This window comes from Chionomys nivalis, chromosome 26 (assembly GCF_950005125.1).
Source record: "Chionomys nivalis chromosome 26, mChiNiv1.1, whole genome shotgun sequence".
In the NCBI taxonomy this organism is placed as follows: domain Eukaryota; kingdom Metazoa; phylum Chordata; class Mammalia; order Rodentia; family Cricetidae; genus Chionomys; species Chionomys nivalis.
In genome coordinates, this window is record NC_080111.1 from 18,381,259 (window position 1) to 18,408,117 (window position 26,859).

At 41.8% G+C, this 26,859-nt stretch overlaps 1 protein-coding gene across 6 annotated transcripts in view; it reads left to right on the forward strand.

Moving 5' to 3' along the window:
- Nucleotides 1–26,859, forward strand: part of Phtf2 (putative homeodomain transcription factor 2) — a 90,347-nt gene that overhangs the window by 10,617 nt on the left and 52,871 nt on the right. For 4 of the 6 annotated variants that reach the window (XM_057758490.1, XM_057758494.1, XM_057758496.1 and 1 more), the window contains exon 2: nt 19,181–19,260. In XM_057758490.1, the coding sequence (XP_057614473.1) occupies nt 19,216–19,260 (45 nt within the window). In that variant the 5' untranslated portion in view covers nt 19,181–19,215. Of the gene's footprint in view, nt 1–3,855; nt 3,892–6,386; nt 6,408–19,180; nt 19,261–26,859 lie in introns of those variants that run through there. The other 2 variants (XM_057758492.1, XM_057758491.1) reach the window with 2 other exon arrangements.

Below are 26,859 nucleotides of genomic sequence, written 5' to 3' on the forward strand. Positions count from 1 at the left end.
CCTAGTGTTGGGATCAAAGGCGTGTGCCACCATGCCCAACTTATTGTTTACATTTTTAGATTTTACTTATTAATTTGTGTACTTATGTATAGATGCATGTGTATGTGTCTTGTGTATGCATACACGTGTGCGGAGGCCAGAGGTCCTTCCTTGTCAGGTGCTTTTCTCAATAACTTTTCCACCCTGTTTTTTGAGACAGTGTCTCTTGTTAGTTAGATTGGCTGGCGATCACACACCAGGCCCAGAGATTTATGTGTCTGAGTTCCTGGCGGTAGCATCTTAACGCTGGCTTGCATTTTAAATTCACTTTATTATTTCTTCTGTTTAATTTGGGCCATTTTCATTTATGGTTGTGATATAGTTGGTTTGAAATCTACCATCTTACTTGCTCTTGTTTTTATTGAGATAGGGTCTCTCTGTGTAGCTCTGATTGCCCTTGCTTCCCTAGTGCTGGAACCTGGGAATTGAACTCGGGTTTTCAGCAAACACAGTACTTGCTCTGAACTGCTAAGCAACTCTTCACTCCACAGCGTAATTTCTGAGGTGCTGTGTGTCAGACCAGGGCACGATGTCTGCCACGTAATAACAGCCGTGTCCCCAGCTTACTACATTTCTTTATCCCAGTTTTCCTTTCTTCCTAAGTGTTTTATACGCACACGCACACGCAGAGCTACATATGTATTCTTTTCTCCTAAATCACTTCCCCCCTTTATTCATAATGCCTTTTTTTTTAAAGCCTCATGTGCACAATTATCACATGTACTCACTCATAGGTGGTTTTTAAACATAAATCAAAGAAAGCCAGCTTACAAATCACAATCCCAGAGAACTTAGACAACAATGCGGACACTAAGAGAGACTTACATAGATAATCTACAGGGGAAGTAGAAAGTAGAAAAAGACAAGATCTCCTGAGTAAATTGGGAGCATGGGGACCTTGGGAACCTTGGGGGAGGGTTGAAGGGGGGAGGGGAGAGGCAGGGAGGGGAGCAGAGAAAAATGCAGAGCTCAATAAATATCAATACAAAAACTGAAAAAAAAAGAATACTCAGTATGACTACGGATTAATTTTTTTACGTGTGTGTGTGTGTACATGTGTGCGTGTGCGTGTGTGCGTGCAGCACGTGTACAGGCAGAGACAACTTGCAGGAGTCAGTTCTTTGTGTACTGCCTCCTGGGTTTGGACTTCAGTTCTCAGGCTTGGCCGCAAGTCCCTTAACTCTCAGCCTCTCGCTGGCTCTGACTTCGGTTTTTGAAAAGTGCTGACGTGGCTGTTACGGCCTGTCATTTGACTTGTACAGAGAAAGTTCATCCTGGTGAGGAGAAAATGCGTTGGACTGATGTTGAATGTCAGGTGTTTCTTAGACCTGCGCGCTGGCGAGAGCACGCTCCTGCAGCCTTTTCTCCCTTCCAGCCAATCACTGTCCAGTCACCGGGCAGTCAGTGCTCAGAGCCGCTGCTGCTTCCTCTGGATTGACCTTCTCTCGTACCCACCTCCTTCAGCTCTCCCTTGCCGGCCCCCTTGGCCTGTTTCTGTCAGCTAAGAGAAGCCTGCTGCCTGGGCTTTTTAGGGTTCCATCTGTGTGGAATATCTCGTTCCATCATCTCACTCCAGTCTCTTTTCCTCTACAGGCGAAGGGAGGTCCTGGAGGCAGCGTACATTGGGTCTTGTTTGTTTTCAATCACTTAGTTACTGTATGTGTGTATGCATGGGGAATCTAATCCATCTCACTAAGATAATTAATAGGGAAGGCCTTCCTGCTATTTAGAGACCACTGTGTGACTTTTTTCTAGTTTTATTGGAGTACCTTTTGCTTCTCTTACTGTTTTCTTTTATGGCTACAGGATTTAGTCAGCTACAGTATTTTGATTCCTTGTTTATTTTTTTTTTCCATTGTAGATTTTTCTTTTGTGGTTGCTGAGGCTTATAAAAAACAATTTTGATTATAACTTTCTATTTTGAAATAATAACACTTGAACATTGTCACACAATAGGAATGAACTAGAGAACAAAAAAACATACCAATATGAAAACCACATTTTTATTTCTTTTCTTCCCTCAGTTTGAATTTTAGATAGCCTATTTTGTATCTTTCTATATCACCCTTTGCTTGTTAATATAGCTACTTTCTTGATTTACGTACTATGCATATCCATCAGAGCAATCTGTCTTCCCAGGAGTCTTCATCCAAGCTCTTACCTTAAACAGGCAGAGATGATCAGAGTCTGTAAACTAGCGTTGCTACACTACTGTTAGCTAGTGTACAGAGTCTGTAAACTAGCGTTCTTACACTACTATTAGCTAGTGTACAGAGTCTGTAAACTAGTGTTCTTACACTGTTAGCTAGTGTACAGAGTCTGTAAACTAGTGTTCTTACACTACTGTTTGCTAGTGTACAGAGTCTGTAAACTAGTGTTCTTACACTGTTAGCTAGTGTACAGACTCTGTAAACTAGTGTTCTTACACTACTGTTAGCTAGTGTACAGAGTCTGTAAACTAGTGTTCTTACACTACTGTTAGCTAGTGTACAGACTCTGTAAACTAGCGTTCTTACACTACTGTTTGCTAGTGTACAGAGTCTGTAAACTAGCGTTCTTACACTACTGTTAGCTAGTGTACAGACTCTGTAAACTAGTGTTCTTACACTACTGTTTGCTAGTGTACAGAGTCTGTAAACTAGTGTTCTTACACTGTTAGCTAGTGTACAGAGTCTGTAAACTAGTGTTCTTACACTGTTAGCTAGTGTACAGACTCTGTAAACTAGTGTTCTTACACTACTGTTAGCTAGTGTACAGAGTCTGTAAACTAGTGTTCTTACACTACTGTTAGCTAGTGTACAGACTCTGTAAACTAGCGTTCTTACACTACTGTTTGCTAGTGTACAGAGTCTGTAAACTAGCGTTCTTACACTACTGTTAGCTAGTGTACAGACTCTGTAAACTAGTGTTCTTACACTACTGTTTGCTAGTGTACAGAGTCTGTAAACTAGTGTTCTTACACTGTTAGCTAGTGTACAGACTCTGTAAACTAGTGTTCTTACACTACTGTTAGCTAGTGTACAGAGTCTGTAAACTAGTGTTCTTACACTACTGTTAGCTAGTGTACAGACTCTGTAAACTAGCGTTCTTACACTACTGTTTGCTAGTGTACAGAGTCTGTAAACTAGCGTTCTTACACTACTGTTAGCTAGTGTACAGACTGTAAACTAGTGTTCTTACACTACTGTTAGCTAGTGTACAGAGTCTGTAAACTAGCGTTCTTACACTACTGTTTGCTAGTGTACAGTCTGTAAACTAGCGTTCTTACACTGTTTGCTAGTGTACAGTCTGTAAACTAGTGTTCTTACACTACTGTTTGCTAGTGTACAGAGTCTGTAAACTAGTGTTCTTACACTACTGTTAGCTAGTGTACAAACGCTCACATTTCACTAATTGTGAGAGCAAACGAAGTTCCAGGATCATGTGGCGTTTGATTGGCACGTCTCTGATTTCCTTTAAACAACAGAGTAGTTCTTGGATCTGTATTTGTATCTCATGATTGATGCTTTTAAAGCTTTGAGGCCAGTCATTTTGTCGAACATTTTCCTGTATTAGCTTGGCTGATGTTTTTTCATGTTTATAATCGGGATTCTTGGGGCAGGAATACCTCAGACATGATTCTGTTCTCTCTCTCAGTATATGAAGAATCGAATGCTGTAATAATATTTCTGATTAGTTGAGGAGCTCAGCTGGGTTTCTCCATCATAGCTCCACTTTGTTTGGTTTGTTGTTTTTTTTCCAGAGACAGGGCCTTCCTACTATGTCCTCAGGCTGCCTGACCTCCCCAGGTGACCCAGGCTGTGCCCTCACTGGGAAGCCTCCCCCTTAGCGCCTGCAGCGCAGAGACGACAGGTGTGTGCCGCCACATCCCGTACTAAGGTGGTTCCCCCTCAGTTTTTTTCTTGGAATATCTTTTGTCTCTTCTTTGACAGTTCCACACGTGTACCGTGGTCTCTTGACGAAGCCCAGCTCTGCTGTCCTCCTGTCACTGACAGACACCCCGCGTGCCTCTCTCCGCCTCCCCAGCCTCCCCCTGCTTCACCCTTCACGGCCGTGCCTGTTTCATTTTGAGGTTGTGTAGTCGTCTTATTACTCTTGGACATAACTTGTTGATTCTAACAAGTTATTCTTCTGTGATTACACTATTTAATAATTGTCGGAAGTTTTTTCTAATTCTGATTTATGCTTACTAAAATTTAATAAGGGCTTAAAAATTTAAATTGCGTTTGTGTATGTATCTTGTATATTAGGAGAATGGTGTACGTGCGGAAGCCAGAAGATAACTCATGAGACTCGGTCCTTTCCTTTCACTCTCTGGGTACCAGGACTCAACCTGAAGTGGTCAGGCTTGCTGGCAAGCATCTTTAACCACAGATCCACCTTGCCTGACCGGAATCCTTATAATAAAGTAAAACTTCTTTTTGATACTCAGTGTCAGTATGGACTCATTGATGGATAATTTCTGTGCCAAAGTTCCTGTGAGTCTTGGCACATTTTCTTATTTTATAAGTCAGCAAGATATTCTAGGATCGCTCTGTACTGGTTGTCCCGGCTCTGGGGACAAGTATTTATATAAGGAATGTGAAATGGGTTTAGAGATCTCATTGCTACTGAGGAATCACTGCTGCTGGGTCTGCCCAGCGGACACAGTTAAATGGATATGATATGCAGGGATGGCCTGAAAGAAATTGTGAAGCTGAGTATGTATTTACAGTGTGGTAATTGTAGCCACAGCGCCAGCCATTTGGGGGAGACCTCCTCTGACACATTGCAAGTGTGAGGTTTATGGGATCTTGTTACAGAAAAATAATACAGAGGGCTGGAATTCAGTTTACTGAGCCCTGAGTTCATTTCTCAGTTCTGAAGAAAGAGCCAACTCGACTATTCTTCAGATGACGAGACATTCTTGGGACAAAATAATTGTTTTATTGATCAACCCGATTCTAGGAATGGTCTAGATTTATTTTAGAGGAAGGCAACCAAACAGGATCAGCTCTATGGCTGTCCTCACAGCTCGGGGGAGATGTGTGCTGACTTCCATTGTCTGTGCCTTTGTCTGTGCCTTCGGGGATATTCTGTCGTTGGCCGGGAGCGCATAGACTCTACCTGTGTCCAGCAGGCTTTGTAAAGGTGGCCGTCCCCGCATTCCCTGCCACGGTGTCCCTTGACCTTCGTCGGCCACTCCTTGCCTCGGTCACATGTGCGGCCACTTCGCAGAGTTTTCTCCAGAGTTCATTTTAGCCATCTCTCTCCTTGTGCTTTATGACCCTGCTTTGACTTCAGCTGCTTTATAAGGGAGTGAAGTTAATGCCCATGTTTAGTTTGTCATCTTTTCTCCTAAAGTCTGAAGTATTTAATCTTATTCTTACGTTAGTGGGGAAGGTTGCTTTGTGGATAAGCGTGCTTGCTGGGTAAGAATGAGGCCTGAGTCCAGACACCAGTTCCTCTGTAAGTGGCCGGGTGTGACGCTGCTCTGGGACCTGTGGTGAGGGTTAGTAAGACCGTTCTCGAGGAATTAGGCAGAGAGTGACAGAACAGGAAAACCTGTGTCCTCCCCTGGCCTCCTGTGCATGCACAGATATGCATAGCCACATGCATGCCCTCACACACAACATACGCTAACACACATACGCACGTGTATTTTCACACGAATTACTCTTGTAGTAATACAGTTATTTGAACTTTGTTGATCATTGGTTTTCACAGGTGAATTTCTTTTTTTTTTTTTCTTCTATTTTTTTTTTTTTTTTTTTTGGTTTTTTTCGAGACAGGGTTTCTCTGTGGCTTTGGAGCCTGTCCTGGAACTAGCTCTGTAGACCAGGCTGGTCTCGAACTCACAGAGATCAGCCTGCCTCTGCCTCCCGAGTGCTGGGATTAAAGGCGTGCGCCACCATCGCCCGGCCACAGGTGAATTTCTGTAGTGGACAATCTGGGCCAAGGTGAATTTCTGTAGTGGACAATCTGGGCCAAGGTGAATTTCTGTAGTGGACAATCTGGGCCAAGGTGAATTTCTGAAGGAGGAAGAAGCTGTGGAGGGGGACGGCCTGTTGGGGTTAGAAGCAAGCATTTTACACGTGTGTTGGGTGTGTGTGGAGTCGGAAGCGCAGGGGTAGTTGGATGTGCCGATTTTGCAGTAAATCTACAGCCAGTTTGTGAAAGGAAGACCTTCTGTTTGTAGCCAATAAACATTTTTCTTTCTCTTTTAGGCACTGGGAAATGATTAGATCTTTTAAAGGAATGAATCAGTGTTTTTAAGTATTGAAATGAAATAATAAGGAATGGATCTGAGTAGTGGGGAGTGAGAAACGTCGGGCACGCACCAGTTGTGTGGAGTGGGCCGGGGAGGTGTCGGAATGGCTGGCTGTGTGGTGAGTCGCTTTCCTCCTTACTGACTGTTCCTGAGTCAGACACAGGGGGTACGTGAGCAGGGGGCGCTGGAAGACAGACTCTAGGGCTCCCAGCTTGGAGAGTGAGTGCACAGTACTGAGGAATAGGAAAAACAGCCGAGGCTTTGGAGATGCTTTCCCAGCTCTGTAGTGCTGCTGTTTAGTATCTTGAGTTTATAGGAAGGATGGAAACCGTGTCTTTCACTTCCTTCTGTTAGAGACGACGGAAGTTAAAAGCACAGCTGCTGCCAGTTTATAGTTCCGTCTTCGAATGTTAGACTTTATTTTTTAGTTTTTTTAGTATAAAATACTGAGTTTATTTATTGAAGAAAAAAGAGGTTGAAAAGCAAATACAGTTGGGCTGGAGAGGGGTCTTATCTGGGGAGAACCTCATCCGCACACAGACAGTACGGGAGGTGTATACCTGTAATCCCAGCATCTGGAGCAGGTGGCCCAGCAGAAGTTCAAGGTCATCCTCACCTTCATAGTAAATTTGGGAGCAGCCTGGAACATGAGATCTACCTTAGAAGCAGAAATGAAGAAAGTGAAAACAGTGAATGTAGGAGTTCCTAAGTAACTGAATAAGATCACAGACTTTTCTTCCAGTAAATGAAAAAGAAGGGAATGGATGTGGGAAGATGGTGAGAGGTTGAGACAGACTGGGGTGGGGTGGAGAGACAGAAGGAACACTACAGCTCTGCTAAACGTTTAAAAAAGCAGCGAGCAAGAAAAGTGAAGTACATGGAAAGGCGCTAATCCTAGTCACCTGCTCGAAGCGAGACGAAGAGACGCGGAGTCACAGAGAAGCATCTAGAGAGGCCGGGAGGCAGCCGCACAGGGAACGCTCTTGAGATGACCCTGCCCGGAAATGCTGGACTCGGCGGCAGTCAGAGCAGGGCTGTTCCGATCAGCATTCTAAATAGAGGGCAGGAGCCAGGGCTGGTGAAGGCGGGCTGCCTCCTGACTGCATCCCCACACAGGGCCTTCGTGACCCTCAGCATTACTGCACTTAGACGTTAGCTCTCTCTTTTTGTATGTCTTTGGACTATAGGAAAGTAGACTAAAATCAGTAAGCCGTTCTCAGAGTGAAGTTTGTGTTTACGGTGTGCATATCCATGCACAGAAACCAATACGGTCTAAGCTCTGCGGGGCCGGCAGGTACTGTTTGAGAGAACCTATTGACTGTCAGAGTAAGTAGATCTCGGGATAGCCCCCCGTTTTAAACATTTCAAAAATGGGGAGGCAGCTTCGCTATAAGCTGCTGGAACATTCTTCCCTGTCTGGCAACCGAGGTGTGTTGTGTCTTCAACAAGACATCTTAGCAACCAAGAGTAAATAAAAACAGTAGCGTTTGCTGTTTGGGGGTGGTGAGTGGAGGGTGGAAGGGCTGTGGGGCTTCCTTACTAGTAATATTCATAGTTAGGTATCCTATGCCTGGCATTGAAATTTTAATTTAATAGCTCATGTCTGCTGGGTGGTGATGGCGCACACCTTTAATCCCAGCCCTCAGGAGGCAGAGACAGGCGGATCTCTGTGAGCTCGAGGCCAGCCTGGGCTACAAAGCAAGTTCCAGGACAGGCTCCCCCCCGCCCCCCCCAAAATAAAAACCCATATCTTCTAGGGGGAAATGTTATCTACCTGTGCAGGGTACTTGTGTTCAAACGCCCTTAAAAAAACCTCTATTTTTAAATTAGCTTATAAAGTAGTGGGCTTTCATACAGCCTTAATTTTCAGTTGTCATTAATTGGTGTGTAGGAGGGCTGGTTTTTTTTTTCTTTTCTGCGTTAAATTTGCTTTTTGACATGTTGCAGAAATTGCCTATCAGTTCTCACAGTTTTCTGGTGGAGTTTCTAGGGTCTCTTATGTGTAGAATCATGTCATCTACAAATAGAAATTCTTTTCCTCTTTGTATCTCTATTTGCATAATTGGGATGTATTTTTGTTGTAGCGACGCTGGATAGGAGTGGAGGGAGAAACTGGACGCCCTTGGTTTGTCCCTAATGCTGGAACATCAACACCCGCTCTTTTCCGAGCTTATTTTACTTGGAATAACATTTCATCCTTTGTGCTAAGATAGTGGTTTTTGTTGGGTTTTGCTTTTGTGGTGAGGTTTGTTTCTTGGAGGCAGCAAGTGACGGTTCATGCTTTTTGATCTAGTCCTCTGTGTCTTTCGATTGGGACATTGAGACCACTAGATTGTTATTGTTGAAGGTGTGCATTGGTTCCTGCCATTTTGTTGATTTTGACGTGTTTGGTTTCTTCTTTTCTTAACTATTAACCTAGTGTGGTTTATTCTTTCCTTTGGCTTCACGGATGGCTTTGTTTTCTTTCTCAGCTTGAGAATTCCTTCAAGTATGTTCCGTAGAGCTGGCTTAGTGGTCATAAATTCCTTCAGGCTATTTTTGTCATGGAGAGCTTTTATTTTTCCTCTGGCCGTGACAGACAGCTTTGCTGGAGCAGCTCTGGGCTGGCATTGTTTTGTCACGCAGTGCCTTCCTTGCTGCCTGCAGAGTACGTTCTGCTGTGTGTATTTAGCGTGTCAGTGATGGTAGGTGACAGGGGTTCTTTTCCTGCTCTGTTGGGGTACCGCATGCTTCCTGTATGTGGACTGATATCTCCTTCCCTAACTCTGGGAAGTTTTCTGTCATAATTCTTTTTTAAAGATGTGTTCTTTGCCTTTGGAAATCGATTCTCCTATGCCTCTCCACAGATTCGATCTTTTCCGATGATCACGAGTGTCTTGTTCCTCTACCTTGTCTTCAAACTTAGGTATCCTGTCCTTTTCTTGGTCTGTTCTATTAGTGAGACTTGGAGGGTTTTTCCTTAGTATATTCCTCATTTCCAGCATGTCAGATTCTTTCAGTATTTATATCTGCTTTTTAAATTTACTATTAAAATTATTAAATTTCATACCTTGCAACATCTTTGTTTTATTCAGCTGTTTGTTTAAAAATGTAAAAGAAACTTAGTCAAGGTTTATTCTTGGACTTGTTTAAATGTACTTTAATAATAATTATTTAGAGTTTCTTGTCTAGGATTATACTTAACTCACCATCACTGGGTGTCATTACGATAGAATTATTTTTGGTTTTTTTTTTTTTTTTTGGTTTTTGAAGGAATTATGTTGTCTTGGTTTTTCATGTTTGTCTGTGTTAGAATTACATATTTAGTGTTTCTTTTGCTTGCCTCCCCTTCCTCCAATAGCAGCTGAGTTCTTTCAGTTGAAGTATTTTCAGTATTCACTTGTGGTCCAGAGCCTCGTTCTCCACTCAGGGGTTACAGGCACATGCTATCATCTCTCACCACTATCCTGAGGGGATTAGGTGTGGAGACCACTCCAGCTTGAGGTCAGCGTGGGGCAGGCAACAGAGGTCCTCTGACTCTGTAACTGCTGCATGGTAAACATGGACCATCCTCAGACCTGAGTGGATAAGAGACACAGTACGGGCCAGGGTAAGGGTTAAGTATATGAGCTGCGGCTGTAGTGACAGCTGCCAGGAGGCTGATGGTGAGAGTCCCGAGTCCAGTCAGGAGACCATTCCAAATCTGAAATTTAGAGAGGTTAGGGCATGTGCAGGAAACGACTCAGAAGTGTAGCTGTTTGCTTTTTTACTCTTTCAGGAGCCCGCCACCCAGCTCCCAGTAATTCACACACCGGGCCTTGCTACTTAATAATACCAGGCCTTAACCTGACTTGTTTCTAACTGGCTTTTCTTAAATTATCCCGTCTACCCTTTTGGACCTTTTTCTTCTGTGTATCTTTCACTCCTACTCTGTGGCTGGCTGGCCGCTGACACCCTCCTCGTTCTCTTGCTCCTCCCTCCTCCCTTCTCCCCCTACTACACTGCCTGCCTCGCTGTTGGTGGTTCAGCTCTTTATAGACCACCAGGTGCTTTAGACAGGGAGTACACAGCTTCACAGAGTTAAACAGATGCAGCATAAACAAGTAACGCACCACCTTTACATCATTAAACAAATGCAGCATAAACAAAAGTAACGCGTCTTAGAATGATTTTCCATGCACAGAAGCCCAGGAACAGTGAGGCTGTGAGGTTGTGGCCCTCCCAAGCCCCCGTCTCCACGGTGTCACCTAGAACCAGTTCATCACAGCTGTGCAGGAACGCGCTCCATAGGTGTTTTCCTTTCTGTCAATTTCCGTCCTTGCATGGATTCATCGTGGTGGTTTGGCTTTTGTCTGTACCCTCAGGTTTTTAGGACCGTGGTTTGCATTTTTAAAGCACCTTCAGCCGCTTCTCATTCACTTCCCTTCTCATTCCCACTTCTTTCTCACAGTCTTTTTTCACTTCTTAATTATAACCGTCCTTAGCTTTAGCAGTCTCTAAAACCTGGGCACCCTAACAGTATCCCCTCTTTCCCTTCTAGCTACTTTATGTACCTAGAGATGTCCTTTTCAAAATTATTGAGTACTTGCTCCTTATCTTCACCCACCTTACATCCCTCCCACTTTTAATCTAATCCTATTATTTAATATCTGAGTATGTTATGTTCTGCTCTAGATTGTTTATCCAGACATTTTGATGACGATGCATAGTTAGTAATTTTTAATGTTTACATAAAATCAAGTTAAAGAAGTTTGGTTGATTGGATAAATTACATGGAATGACTGCCCCCCCCCCCCCTTCTGGAACTCACTCTGTAGATCAGGCTGGCCTCGAACTCACAGAGATCCACCTGCCTCTCCGTCCCGAGTGCTTGGATTAAAGGTGTGCGCCACCACTGCCCAGCCTAGTTATGTTTCTGTTGGTGACAATAAGATTATATGTATATTTGGGTCAAGCTTGGCTGATGCTTTCTTGTCGGTGAATAGGTGGTTAAACCACTTGAGTGGATCGTACTCCATAGTTGAGTTTTTCAAGCATCACATCCACCAAAGCACAAAAGACTTAATTGCATATACTGTGATTGGGTATTTGGAGGACTTTCTAGGCCTTTGAAACAAAATGCAGCAAAGAATTCTAAGACTAGTCGGGGTTTTTTGAGAACATGCTGAAATTTAGAAACCCGAAAATAGAAAAAGTTAACTCTCAAGGACCTGTAAACTCTTTTCCTGGCCCATCTGGAAGCCCTACAGAGTAATAATAGAACTGCAGCTGTCAAGAGGAAAGATGGCTCAGCAGTTCAGAGCTTTTTCAGGGAACCTGAATGCAGTTCCCAGCACTACATGGCAGCTCACAGCTGTCTGTAACGCCAGTTCCAGGGTTCCAAAGTCCTCTCCTGGACTGCATACATGTAGTGTGATGATCTGCTCTTTGGAGTTTTTGAGGGACCCATTACCCAGCTCCCACACAAATCACACAAGGAGTTTTATTTTCTGATATAATCGCCCTGCCTTAGCTTGACTTGTTTCCTGCCAGCTTTTCTTAAATTATCCTGTTTACCTTTTGCCTCTGGGCTTTTTCCTTCTGTGTATCTTACGTTCACTCCTACTCCATGGGTGGCCCCTTGCTCCTCCTCCTCTTCCTTGTTTCTCCCTCTGTTTATACTCTGTCTGCCAGCCCCGCCTATCCTTGCTCCTGCCTTGCTCTTGGCCATTCAGCTCTTTATTGTTTTAGACAGGCAAAGAATCACAGCTTCACAGAGTTAAACAAATGCAGCATATACAAAAGCACCACACTTTACACTAATATCCCCAACACACATGGTGCACGTCTTAGCGGGTTTCTGTGCTGTGAAGACATCATGACTATGGCCACTCTTATAAGGAAACATTTAACTGAGGGCTCCCTTACCGTTTGAGAAGTTCGGTCCATTACCATGGCAGGGAGCATGGAGACAGGCAACCGATGAGGTCCTGGAGAAATAGCTGAGAATCCTACATTGTAGGCAGCAGGAAGTCAGCTGAGACACTGCTTGGTATCCTGGGTATAGGAGACCTCAAAGCCCCATCCCACAGAGACCTACTCCAGCAAAGCCATACTTCATAATAGTGCCATTCCCTGTGAGATTATGGGGCCAGTTACATTCAAACCACCACAGTGCACATGCAGACAGAATACTCCTATACACTGAATGAATAAATAATAAAGAAAAATCTGAAAAGGTCTGAATATTTTGTTAGCCCCTCCCCCCAAACCCAGATAGGGTTTCAACTGTCTGGTAGACCAGGATGACCTCAGCTCACAGAGATCCACCTGTGTGCAGGGTGTTGGAATTAAAGGTGTGCCACAGTGCTGTCTCTTAGATTTCTTAATAGCACAAGGTGTTACTCTAAGTTCATGCTTGCCCATGATTTTCTCTTAGAATGGGTGTTATTCTCTACTTTTCATTGGTTCCATTCTGGAAATTAAAAATTAAACATTTCTTTTATGAACTGTCAAAATAGAGAATGGAATGGATAGCTGTTTCTCAGATCACTTTTTAATTTCATTTTCTATTCCAAAACTGGAGCAGTTTTTAGCATACAGTGTATTTTCTACAACATTTCTGTGTGATCTCTTCATTCTAGCTGAAAACATACAAACATTGACGCTGAACTTGTGGGGGGAACGCGAGTCAAATAATCCAAGCTGACTCGGAAAGAGTGTTCAAAGGCGTTCCTTTATTAAAGGAACGGGGTCCAGCCTCAAGGTGTGGAGTGCGGGAAGAAGAGAGTAAGCCGGCTTTCTCTGGGCCCCCAAAAGTCACACCCCAACCTGGTCCAGCCTCCCAAACGCCGTTGGTTGATGGAGGTTCCCATGGAACCGTTAATGAAATTGTAACTTCTAGACCACACCAGTGAATTCCATTGTGCTCACACGTTATTCCTCCTGGCAAAGTGCGTTTCATTTCTTTCCCCAGCCTCAGAACCAAGGTGAAGAAGAGTGTTTGACCCTTGGTATTTACTAGTCTTTTCAGAGGTAACTGGTAGGTGTAGCATGCCGGAGAGGAGTTAGACTAGGCTTGGGAGGTTTAGTTCAAGTCATTTTATCGCACCGCTTAGGTTTGCAGATTATCCTGTTTTGGTTGGTTAAGTTATATGTCAGTAAATCAGCCATAGTTGTTATATTTTATATCTTTTAATATTAAAAGGTGTGTGCTTGTGTGCACCTTGGGGGGGGGGTGTCCATGAGTCAGTTTCGAGTCTTGTCCACATTCGTTTGTGATGGTGCTTTGGTTAGTAACTTCTAAATTTCTTTATAAACCTTTGTGTTTAATATAGTCAAAGAGCTGGTATGGTAGTGGTCCTAAACCTTGACTCCACTGGGGTCAAACGACCCTTTCACAGGGGCACACATCAGACACTACGTTATGATTCGTAACAGTAACAAAATCACAGTTGTGAAGTAGCAAGAAAATAGTTTTACGTTTGGAGGTCGCCGCAACATGAGGAACTGTTACCAGTGGCAGCAGAAGAGAAGTTAAGAACCATTGAGCCCTGGGATGGCTCCTTAAAGGCACTGGACTTTTCTCAACATATTTAAGCCTGGGGTTGGGGTCATAGGTAGATAAGTACGTGCAGAAAAAGTGAACATGCAATAGAAGCACAAAGATTGTTTAAAAGTCTTGAGTGGAGGGATGAGGGGGAATTTGTGGGTAAAGTAGAATTGGGAGACTGCTTACGAGGTTCTGTTTCGGGAAGAGGAAATACTAATTTTGGTATTGAGGCAGAAAAGCTTAGAAACGTGACATTGTTGAGAGGAGAGAAGAGGACTGTGCGGCACTGTTGCCTGATAGGTCAGAGTCGGGCAGTGCGCTCGAAACACAGTTCTACGATAGGAGTTTCATTCCGCAACCAGACGGGAGCGATAGAGGTTACTGGAAAAGACAGGACAGTGACATCACAGGACCTGAGCAGATTTACACATTTCATCTAACAGTTTGTGCCACATTGAATCTCACATAGTTAAAGTAGATTGGTCTAGTAGTTTTAGGTGTGTTAGTAAAATCATACACGGTTGGAGCTGTTTGTTTAGTCTGTTATTTTGTGGGCCGCAGGGCTAGCTCTGGTGACAAGCTCAGGTGCAGAGAGCTTGGTAACTGAAGAGGAGACAGGGCTTAGTGCCATCTGATGTAGAACCCTCCCGACGCGTACTCGGTCATTGGCATTTCTCCAGTCCTCCTCTGCAGCCATGGCAGTGATAGGTGCCCAGGGAGACGCCAGGAAGAGCATGGCCCCCTTTTCCCAAGTGTTTACCTTAAGTCAGGTGACCTGTACGGCTATGTAGTTTGTGTTAGATGCCACACTTCCTCGTCGGTGTGAACAAAGAGACAAACTCCAATGCTTTATTTATTTCTAATGGGTGAACACTCAATAGAAAGACTTTATTTTGGAGGAAGACGATGAATGGAGAAAAGCCCAGAATGGGAATAAAAGGCACACAGTGTCAGGTGGGAATAGTTTTCTGAGCCCAGTAAGGCATGCTAGAACATGACTTGGTTCAGGAATAATGAGGAAAATACATTGTGTTTATTAATAGTTCATGGAGATTTGAAGCTTAGAGAGTAGTTAAAAATCTGGCTTTTTAAAAACATAGACCTGTATAAAGAGTATTCCTCCTGGTCATTATTAGGTTGATAGTAAAAGCACCCTTCACCCACTTTCCCTTCTATATCGCCTTCTCTCGCTGCGTGCTAACCTTTGGCCCCATAAATGTGGAGGTTTGCTCATTAAAGAACAGTTTCAGATATTTTGATAGATGTGGTGATTAAGCTCATATCACCGAGAATTAGCGCAGACTGTCTATAGCAAAGCTGAAATGTCATACCTACGGTTAACCCTGTAGCTTTTATTCTTACTGCGATACCCATCCTTGTAGTTGATTGGAGAAGATCTGGCAGACGAGAGAAATGGCATAGATGGTAGTGTACTTGCCGCACGAGCGTGAGGAGCTGAGAGTAAACCCAGCACCCATGTTAATGCTGCGTGTGGAGGAGCATTTCTGTAACTCCAGTGCTTGGGGCTGGCTGGCGAGGCAGCCTTGCCAGTCGGTGCATTTCAGGCTCACTGAGAGACAGTCTCAAAGTGGAGAGGTAGACCAGATGGCTCCGTGATTAGGAGCACTCGTCCCAGGTGCTCTCAGTGCACGTGGTGGCGTCGTACAGCTGTGGTTGATTCCCAGTTTCACGGGTATCGCAGTAACGTCTTTAGTTCCAGCACTCGGGAGTAGAGGGGTGGAGCTCTGTGAGTTCAGTGTCTGCTCTACATATTGAGTTCCGGGACAGCCAAGGCTGCGTAGAGAGCTGCTGTCTCTGAAAACAAAACGAAACAGAAACAAACAAAAAAACAAAACTGAAAATAAAAGCAAGTGCACTTTTCTAGGCTATGACCCCCCTCTTCTGGCTCAGTGGCCGTTAGGCACTCACACAGTGCACATATGTACAAGCCAGCAAAACACTCACACACATAAAATGAAGATAAGTCAGTATTTAGAGAAATAAGTGGAGAAAGATCAAGGAAGACACGTGATGTTGACCTCTGGTATGCGTGTGAACACGCATGACTACAGCCTGTCCACACAGGCTTCAGAGTCTCTATTCAGGGTGCCGAGTAAGTCTTTTAATACTCCCCGTCCATCAGTCTGACTCTCTTTAGCCCCATGTACGTTCACTTGAATATAGTTTATCATTAGCAAAACTTTATTTAACATGAACAGTTACAATAGTGATGATAAGCTATAAGCTTGGACTGTTAGAGAATCAACACTGGAAAGGCTTTAATTGCCCCGAAAATCATTTGTTGTGTATTAATAATTTTGTTTACTAATTTGAAATCTGTCGTCTTTTTGCTTTTGCTAAGTTTCACTTGTCTGAAATTCATTTGTCGTTGAGAGTGCTTTGTCAGAAGTCTGTCTCACTATGTGAAGAATTGGCCTGAGCCCCTCAATGTCACGGGAAGGTTATTGCTGAAGTGCTGGAGCGGGGCTAGCCACTTGTGCACAAGCCTGGCATCCTGGGTTCTAATTCACACCCGTGAGAAGGTAGCCTCCTGCCCACGAACACTGCCGCGTGTGGACACACTCAGCGCGAGTGAATGAAACATGAGGCTCTTGTTTCAGGAAGCGAGACTGACTCTGTAGATCTTCTTATTCGAGGCAGACGTTGTCCTCATACTAAGGATTTTCCCTTGGTTTTGTTTAAATACTGTCTTTATTATTTATGTTTATTTATTTATTGCATGTGGGCATGTGTGTAGCATGGTGCACATGTTGACGTTGTTTAAATACTGTCTTTTTTTAAAGAGAGTTCTTTTTTTTAAAATATTTCTTATTGTTTATTTTATGTGCACTGGTGTGAAGTTGTCAGATCCCCTGGAACTGGATCTTCAGACAGTTGTGAGCTGCCATGTAGGTGCCGGGAACTGAACCCGGGTCCTCTGGAAGGAGCAGTCAGTGGTCTTAACCGCTGAGCCATCTCTCCAGCCCCTTAAATACTGTCTTTATTATTTATGTTTATTTATTGCATGTGGGCATGTGTATAGCGTGGTGCACACGTTGACATTGTTTAAATACTGTCTTTATTATTTATGTTTATTGCGTGTGGGCATGTGTGTAGCCTGGTGCACACATTGACATTGTTTACATACTGTCTTTATTATTTGTGCTTATTTATTATTGCATGTGGGCATGTGTGTAGCATGGTGCACATGTTGACATCAGAGTCCATCCTTTCCTTCCATTGTGTGGACCCTGGGGCTCAGAACCCTCCTGCTGGCCCTCGGTGTTGTTACTTCTGTGTGAGAGAAGTTTATGTGGTGAGAGGAATGAACATAACCTCAGAGGAAACTTGCGCATCTCTGAATCTCATGTATGCAGTTGAGATGTTGTGATCTTATGATAATCAGGCAGCTGTTGTTATTCTTTTACTCAATTGTTTTCCACATTAAAGGAAGCATTAAGTATTTTCTTCTTAATGGATTGAAGAATTTTTAAATAGAAAAGTTAATAAAATTGGCACACACTGTCTGTTGAGTTCTGTGATAGGTATCTTATGTGTATCATTTGTAATGGCTAATTCCCCCTTTATACATGAAGGGAACCACGGTTTAAAGAACTTCATCAACTTCTCCAGTATTAAATAGTGGGTGTTGGCGTCAATATTTGAATCAGATCCCTTGGTTTTGTGAGCCCTCTTTCCATATGTTTGGTGATTTGACAATAATTTCAAAATAGACTTTGCCTGGATTTGCCCAGTGTAAAGGTAATCATTGATTCATTAGGAAAGGAAATAATTTTGTGTGCAGCTGTCAAGAATACAAGCATTAAGTAAATTGTGCTTTAAACTTTAGAGGTTATTACCTCACATTTGAACTAATAGTTTTATTATATTTGAATCCTGACTTGTTCAAGAAGCCTGCATGCTCCCAAGAGTGGCATGTGACATTTGTGATGTTGCATTTACCAAGACAGGCTAGCATTTCTCCAACTGTGGGCCCGCTGCACGCGGTAGGATGGGCTAGGTAGGCCGCTTTTCTCACTGATTTCCCTGAAGAGCTGGGGAGGGGGGTTGTCTTTGAGAATGCTGGGTTGGAGTGAGTACTCTGCCCAGAATCTGTTGTCTTACCACATAGTCAGAGGTGGTGTCTTTAGCATTGCTGTCTTATGACCAGGAAAGTATCTTGGTGTTAACCGCTGTTGGTCTGAAAACCGCTGTTGTAGGGCTGTGATACTGCTGTCTTAGGTGACTGTAAGGTAGATGGCAAACTGTCTGTCTTAAGTGACTGTAAGGTAGATGGCAAACTGTCTGTCTTAGGTGACTGTAAGGTAGATGGCAAACTGTCTTAGGTGACTGTAAGGTAGATGGTAAACTGTCTTAGGTGACTGTAAGGTAGATGGCAAACTGTCTTAGGTGACTGTAAGGTAGATGGTAAACTGTCTTAGGTGACTGTAAGGTAGATGGTAAACTGTCTGTCTTAGGTGACTGTAAGGTAGATGGTAACCTGTCTGTCTTAGGTGACTGTAAGGTAGATGGCAAACTGTCTGTCTTAGGTGACTGTAAGGTAGATGGTAAACTGTCTGTCTTAGGTGACTGTAAGGTAGATGGTAAACTGTCTGTCTTAGGTGACTGTAAGGTAGATGGTAAACTGTCTGTCTTAGGTGACTGTAAGGTAGATGGCAAACTGTCTGTCTTAGGTGACTGTAAGGTAGATGGCAAACTGTCTTAGGTGACTGTAAGGTAGATGGCAAACTGTCTGTCTTAGGTGACTGTAAGGTAGATGGTAACCTGTCTGTCTTAGGTGACTGTAAGGTAGATGGCAAACTGTTTTAGGTGACTATAAATTTCTTAGTATCTTCAAACTGATATCTGACATGTTCTTACTATTTCTGTTCCTAATACTGACTTAACATTTAATCTGCTTGTCTTGTTGATGTGAGTTTGATTTTGTTTATTATAAAAATATAAGATTCCAAATTCTGTCATTTCTCTCAAGCCATGTGTTAGCAATAGTAATTGACACCAGCTTCTTGACAGGAACCAGAGAAAAACTGACCTGTTGGTTTCTATCATATATTAGTTATAAGGATAAAATTTCCAGCATAGCCAGAAATATTCTCAAATTTATTTAAAAGATTTATTTTTCTAAGAATATTTAATTATTATATCCATCCAAAAGCAACTTCTTTATCATGCCACCTGGCTTTTGCTTACTTGAGAGGACGTGTTGCTAAAGCAGGCGTGGGGAGGGTGTTTTACAAATAGCCAGAGTGCTCTGTATGTATGCTAGACTCCTGGAGAGTGGGAATAAAGTGATATGTATGTATGCTGTTAACTCCTGGAGAGTAGGAATAAAGTCATTTCCGTGTTTTCTCTCTGTACAGCTTAAAATGACGACTGTGTAATCTCAGTGGAATAAATGGCGTCCAAAGTCACAGATGCTATAGTCTGGTATCAAAAGAAGGTGAGTTGATGATCAGAGCTTTTCATTTTTTTTTAAATATTTATTTATTTATCTATTTATTTATTTATTTATTATGTATACAGTATTCTTTCTACGTGTATGCCTGAAGGCCAGAAGAGGGCACCAGACCTCATCACAGATGGTTGTGAGCCACCATGTGGTTGCTGGGAATTGAACTCAGGACCTTTGGAAGAGCCGGCAATGCTCTTAACCACTGAGCCATCTCTCCAGCCCTTTTCATTTTTTTTTTTTTAAATTCCCTAAATTGGTATGTATTTTATGCTGTCGATTTAAGCCAGCTACTGCCTAAAGTAAAGACTAAATAGGTTTTGGGGATTTTAACTGAAAGAGGAGGATTATGTTACTGTGAATTTCATTTTCTTTATATTTTCCTTAAGTAAATTAGAAAAATGGTGCTTATACTAATTGGCCTCTAATTTTTGCCCTAAGATAGCAAAGTAGCTAGATTAATCACTGCCAGTTATGAACTATGTCAGCTCTCCAGGGTTATATGTATAAGTAGAATTATATAAAAATATTCCAAATTTTACTGCTTTTTTTAAACAAATACATTTTATTTTTTTTAAGCAATTTTTTCCCTAATATTTATTTATTTATTATACATAGTGTTCTGTCTGCATATATGCATGCAGGCCAGAAGAGGGTGCCAGATCTCATTATAGATGGTTGTAAGCCACCATGCGGTTGCTGGGAATTGAACTCGGGACCCCTGGAAGAGCAGTCACTGCTCTTAACCGCTGAGCCATCTCTCCAGCCCCCTTTACTGCTTTTTTTAAACTAAATGCTTGATTGTTAGAACTTACCTTTTTGTAAAAAGTGTAGCACCTTAGTTTTTAATTTTTTTAGTGTTTGTGGTGAATTATATTTGTTATTACACATTAAAACTTTGTTTTGATTCTTGGGAATGCCCATTATTAAACCCATTATTGCTTTGTACTTATAAGGCAAATATTCAACCATTTAGCCACATTTACACTCCTTAAAAATGATGATGCTTTAGTCTTCAATTTTTTTTATTAAACATATAATTATATATTTAAGCCTTTTGTGTGTGAAGAAAACCAGTCACATTTTAAATATTTTAAATTGGTGATGTGATAACTAAAACATCTTAAAGATGAGACAAATCTGAGAGTGCAGTCTGTTTTGGGGATATGTTGGTTGATTCTTGGTGACCTATAGCACAGATAGACACGTGTATGGGAGTCTCATATTTCCATACAGAGGTCTTCATGGGAAGCACTGACTTTGACATGTAAATTCGGTGCACTCTCTGGTTCTGTGTTAGCTTCTCCTTTACTTTTAAAGTTCTAATCAGTTTAAACATAAAATTCTCACAGAAACCAGAAGTAGGAAATAAAGCAAATCCATATGTACATATTCTCAAACACACAGGACCTTAGTTACTAACCTGCTTGATGACACCTCATATCACACAATACTGTCTGCCTTGTCTTTTCTTGGTCATTTTATTGTAATGTTACTTGTTGATGTATGACTACAATAAACCAAACTATGGTTGTTTTTTGTTTGTTTGGTTGGTTTTTGGGTTTTGGTTTTAGTAAACTCTCCCTGAGTATTCTACTGTTGACCAGTGACTAAAGGTTCTGATTAAATGTGTTCATTACTTACATGATTTTTTGTGTGATTTATAACAATGCCCTATAATATACTGTAGCAATATTTCTAGTGTGTAGTGATATTTTGTTTGTAGTCTAACAAATAAAGCTTGCTTGAAAATTGGCCAGACAGTTTCAGGTTAATAATCAGACAGCTGAACGTTATAAAACTATTCTTTCAACTTTGTTATTTCTGATTTCTGAAGTGAGAGACTATCTGTGGGAAGGAATCCTAAATATCCAGCCAAAGGTAATTGACACACTAGAATTAATTTTGAAAGATCCATTGATACTAAGTGGTGGATTGAAAGGACGTGGCCCCCACAGACTCATAGGGAGTGGCACTACTAGGTGGTGTGACTTGTTGGAGTGGGTGTGACTTGTTGGAGGAAGTTTGTTACTGGGGGCAGCCTTTGCCTCAGAAGCGTAAGTCTCTTCCTGGTCCCTGGATCAAGATGTTAAACTCTGAGCTCCTTCCTAGCCCCCTGTCTGCCTGCCTGCCACCATGCTTCTCAGCGTGATGACTGGACGGATCCTCTGAACTGTCAGCCCAAAGTGAATGGTTGCCTTTCTAAGAGTTGCCACAGCCGTGCTGTCTCTCACAGCGATAGAAACCATAACTAAGAAAATAAGGTTCTATGAATATACAGTCAAGTGAGAGAAAACGAAGTTGTTTTCAGGAGATAAATGTATAAAAGAAGATTGATGTACAATACCCCCTAAATTAATAGCAAAGAAAAACGTTACTAACCAACATTATAACCAGGTGATATGAGAAATAAAGACTTGAGGAAGAATAGTGGCCAACAGTAAAACATGCTTTAAATTTTGTGGTTTTTTTTTAAAAAAGATTTTTATGTGTTTGTATGTGTCTCTCTCTTTTTATATGAATGCACCTGTCCATGTATCTTTCTCACATGTGGTACCCATGAAGGCCTGATGAGGTCATTGGACCCCATGTATGTGGTTTTGAGTGACTTGATGCGCGTACTAGGAACCCAACTTTGGTTCTGCAAGCTCAGCATACGCTTTTAACTGCTAAGCCATCTCAAGTCCAGCAGATGAATGCTCTGTCGGTTTTAATGTTAGTCAAGAGGAGGATTCATTTATTAACTTAAATAAACTATCCTAAATAACATGAACTTGACTGACAACTGGCGTTAATTATAAGTAGTTGGGAACTTTAAATCTTCCGCTTTCTTAGCTAAGTCGGGATGTGTAACTGTGTCTTGTGTGTGTACAAGTGCACTGTTTCCTGTGCGTTGTAAGGGTGATTATAGGGCGAGTCAGAGTGGTCACTTGTAGAGCACCGTACAGATGGTTAAAAATGTTAAGTCTCAACTGGGCAGTGGTGGCGCACGCCTTTAATCCCAGCACTCGGGAGGCAGAGGCAGGTGGATCTCTGTGAGTTTGAGGCCACCCTGGTCTACAAGAGTGAGTTCCATGACAAGCACCAAAGCTACAGAGAAACCCTGTTTTGAAAAACAAAAACAAAAAAAACAACCAAACAGAATATTAGTCTCTGTTGTCAAGTCCCCAGATGATTGCTATTCATCTTTTACATGATCTTTCTTGTGTCAGTTAAGCTTTTTTTTTAAAAACTAATGCAACACAAATTATTTTGAGAGGGGGACATTGTATTGGCTTTAAGGTAAAACATGCAGAATGGTTAGGCTTACCGCAGTGTTGACTGAATCCCAGCTCGAGGGCACCACCAGATGTGTGTGCCTGCTGCTTTTTTCTTCTGAGCTTCTCTAGAGTTAGCATTCCTTTACCACACAGAACATATGTGCGTTATGTAGGCCAACCTGGACACTTCTTTTTCTCTAGAGAACTGGGATAAATTGGGTTTTCAACTTTTCTCACTGTTGAAAGAGTTTCAACTTGACTAGAAAATTTCGTCGTCTGTAGTCCCTAGGTGTTGGCGTATGAAAGAGATCTAGAATAGCCCAGAATGGAGTATAAAAAGGTTTGTTTATTTATTTAGGGATAAACCTCATAGAAAGGGTAGCAATCTGCAGCCCTCTGCATGTGCTGGGAACTGGAACTGAATCCAGCAGCCAAGAGACCCCACACACTTTTTGACTGCATTAATAGTACATAAGACCACGCCCAAAGTGGGCCAGTATTGTAAAGGCTATTGGCTGAAGGAGCTCCCACAGTACCTCCCCTTTTGTCTAAATAAGAGAGCTCTAAGCCTAATAAAAAACTATATACAGTAAGAACAAATATCAAGTATTGTCCAGGGAAAAAGATGAGGCAAAAACATACATAAAAATTAGATTTACAACCAGTTGATCAACATCAAACAAAAAACAAATACTCAAAGTTTCAATAATCATCCTATTTTAAGGAGTCTAAGTCTTATATTAAAAATGTCTTGGCTAAGTCATGAGAAAAATAATTCTGAGTATCTGGTCTTCAACCCCATCAAAGACCTAAGAAGGGTCTTGAGTAAATAGGAAGTACAATCCAGCAACTGCCAAAAGGAACAAGAAATGACCTGGGCACTCACCCAAAGTCTCATGTGCAGCATCGGGGCAACCAACTTTGGCTAAGGCCTAGAGTATCTGACAGACCATTTTCAGAGGCAGGAAAATTTGAAAAACTGTCTTGGCAAGATCTGGCAGTCTTTTTGCTTGAATCCTACTTGTCCAGTCTGGACAACGTGCATTTTGTCAGTGGTCTAGGCAAGGACAGTTTCTTGCCCAAAGGCCAGTTTTGCCAAGAGGAAAACAAATTCCAAGTGGAGTGTCTTGGGTGTCCAACATTCTCTTGGGAATAGATCGCTATGACCAGGAACAGTTGTGTCTAACACAACAAATCTTAAGTTATTTAAATGCCATATTCTACAGTTCTTTGAAGTGTATAAAGATTACCCATCTATGTGGAATACAGTCTCTATGCATCTAAGGAACCTGATTAGTCTAACTATAAGTGTGACAAACATTGATGACTATTGACTATAGTTCTTAATATCTATATAGCTTAAAGACTAAGTCTTTATATTAAAAAATTAAATAATCTTTAAACAAATATACAGCAAATGAGGACAATGACCTCAAAATGTAAAGAATGTATAAGTATTTTGATCAAAGGTAGATATGTATAATGCAGTATGATAAATATATCTTAAAATTGTATCAATATACAAAATATCCTAAGCAGAGGTAAAAACATGCATGCATACAATCTGAGAAAATTACTTTGCATAGGTGTACAAATAATATAAACAGAAATAGAAGTATATTCAATATAACAAATATAATTTGAATTTGTTTCAATATAGAAGAATCTATGCCAATGTAAATTGCCTATAAATAATATCTCAAATAATTTCACTATTACTATTATTAGTAGTATGAGTAAGTCACACTAATCTACCATCCCATCAATTCCCACCCCCTTTTTTTTTTCAAGAGAGATTTCTGAGCCTGCTTCATTTCCACCCCAACCCTGTACCACTTCTCACGAATCCCTGACAATGACCCTAGTCCTGAGGACAAACTTTGTTGGGAGAAGGGACATTGTTTTCTAAAATTAATTTCCAGCTGTCATAAGGACAACGTTCTTTCTATAGAATCCTGTAAAAAGTAAAATAATGGTTAAGTTTTAGGATTACTGTCTGTTATAATTGCAGATAGTCTCTGAGTGTAATGAAGTGAATATTTAATTTACAGCCTGAATCAGTAAAACTTCTGTTCAGTTCTTTTGTTTTTTGTTTTACTAAATTGGTGAATTCCTGTTGAAGGAACTTACAGCGTTAGTAGAACTCTCTAAGTTACTCTTGGGCAGCAAGTCAGGCCCGGTGCTCCCTGTTTAATAAGATGCTATGAGTGCACATGATCATGTTAGCAGACTCTCTCCAGCCTATGTAATATAACTTTCAGGATGGCAGGTAGTCTTTTATATGCAAAAGTAAAACAAAAATTGAACATGAAGTTGTAATTATGAATATAAAATAAGTTATTCTTAAGAATCTGATTAAAAACAAATCTCAGCATTTAAAGTGAATATATTTCAAGTAGATGGTGTAGTTGCTTAATTCTTTATCTAAACAAGTAGTTTGAAATGTTTTCTGCTATAAATTACTATTGTCATTAGCTTCGAAGGCAGCACCTCCTAGGAAAGTAGCATTTTGTAATGGCAACATGAAAGAGCAAAGTCCACAACATGTTCCAACATGGATGAAGCGCAAGACAGCACACTAAGACCTATGCTGTAATTTCATATCTAATATGAATTGCAAATGAGAGGCAAGTATGCAAATCTATAGACAAGAATTAACTAGCGGTCTGTGCCGGAAGTAGGAGTGAGCAGTAACTACAAGTGAGCTTCGAGAGTCTTTATGGTAAGGAAGGTTTCTGAGTTAAAATGTGGAGACAGCTGTGCAGCTTTACGGGCCTGGGACATAGACATGTCCTATGGCATCTGTCTTAACCCGCTTTTTAAATTTCTACAAAATACCCAAGACTGAGCTATGTATACTGTGAAGAACTCACTGTTCTAGAAGGCAGGAGCACAACACCAGGACCTGTTCCTGTCTAGTAAGGATGCTGGCTACCCCTGTCACAGCCTGCCTGATGCAAGGATGCTCCTGTCTATCTAGTATGGATGCTGGCTACCCCGTCACAGCCTGGCTGATGGGAGTTTGGGGAGAAGGAGGTGACGCAGGCAGACAAGAAGCCGGAGAGTCAGGAGCCAGCTTTGCTCTTTATAATCATCTCCCCTCCAGTGAGAAGTAGTTTGCTCCCTGTGGAAGGCCTTGTCCCCACCCATCTGAGACCTTCTACCAGGCCCTGCCTCTCGAAGGTTTCAGTACTGGGTTGCCAGAGTAGTGGCAGATCTCCATGCCAGCACATGGATTGGAGGTTCACATTCAAACCACAACATATGTCATATTTCATTTAAACAGCTTCATAAGTAGTCATATTTTGATGGGCAGTGGTGGCGCACACCTTTAATCCCAGCACTTAGGAGGCAGAGGCATGCAGATCTCTGTGAGTTTAGGGCCAACCTGGTCTATAAGAGCTAGTTCCAGGACAGGCCCCAAAGCTACAGAGAAACCCTGTCTCAAAAAAAAGTGTTATATTTCAAATAAATTTCTTTAAAGTAACACAAGAAGTGTCCTTAACTGAAATCTCTAAATCCAAATGGCTACGTATTTTGCGTATTCTAGGGAAACAAAAGCAAATGGTTTCCCAAGATGTTTTGACTCTAGTAGGCTTCCCCTCTGTACCCACAACACTGAACACTGCTTCTGGCACCAATCTCCCCGCCTTTGCTGTACGTATAGGACATTATCAGAATTTTCATACTGATGTAGTAACTTAGGTATTTATAGGCTACTTTCCAAATGACTTGAAATAATTAAACATATATTACGAATGATAGTTTACCACAGTTCATTTGTTATTAGTATTCACTTTAAACTTCATGTATGGAAATTGTTACAAATTAGACTTGAAAATTTTTGCATATAGGAGAGAAAAAACTTCAGTTATGTCTAGCCTTGTGTAAAAATCATGTCCAGTTGCAGAAATTGTGTGTAACTAGATTCCATCAAAATAACATTTCTTGGATATTTGGATCCATGTTAAAATAACATGTCTTATTCCATTACAAATGTAAAGGAGATAATGGCAGGTGATGGGCAGATACACTGAAGTCCAGATTCTGGCGTGTGCCCCAGTCTTCCTCACAGGCAGGGTCCTAGTCTTTCTTTGGTTTGTTTTATTTTTCAAGACAGGGTTTCTCTGTGTACCTCTGGCTGTATGGAACCCATTCTGTGGACCAGGCTGCCCTTGAACTCACTGAGATCCGTTTGTCTCTGCTCCTCAGTGCAGAGATTCATGGCGTGTGCCACCACCTTCCAGCCCAGTGTCCCAGTCTTTAAAGTGAGAGCATTGATGAGGTGTTTGAGGGTGGGGAAACCTCTAGCTCACTCTCTGAGATCTTT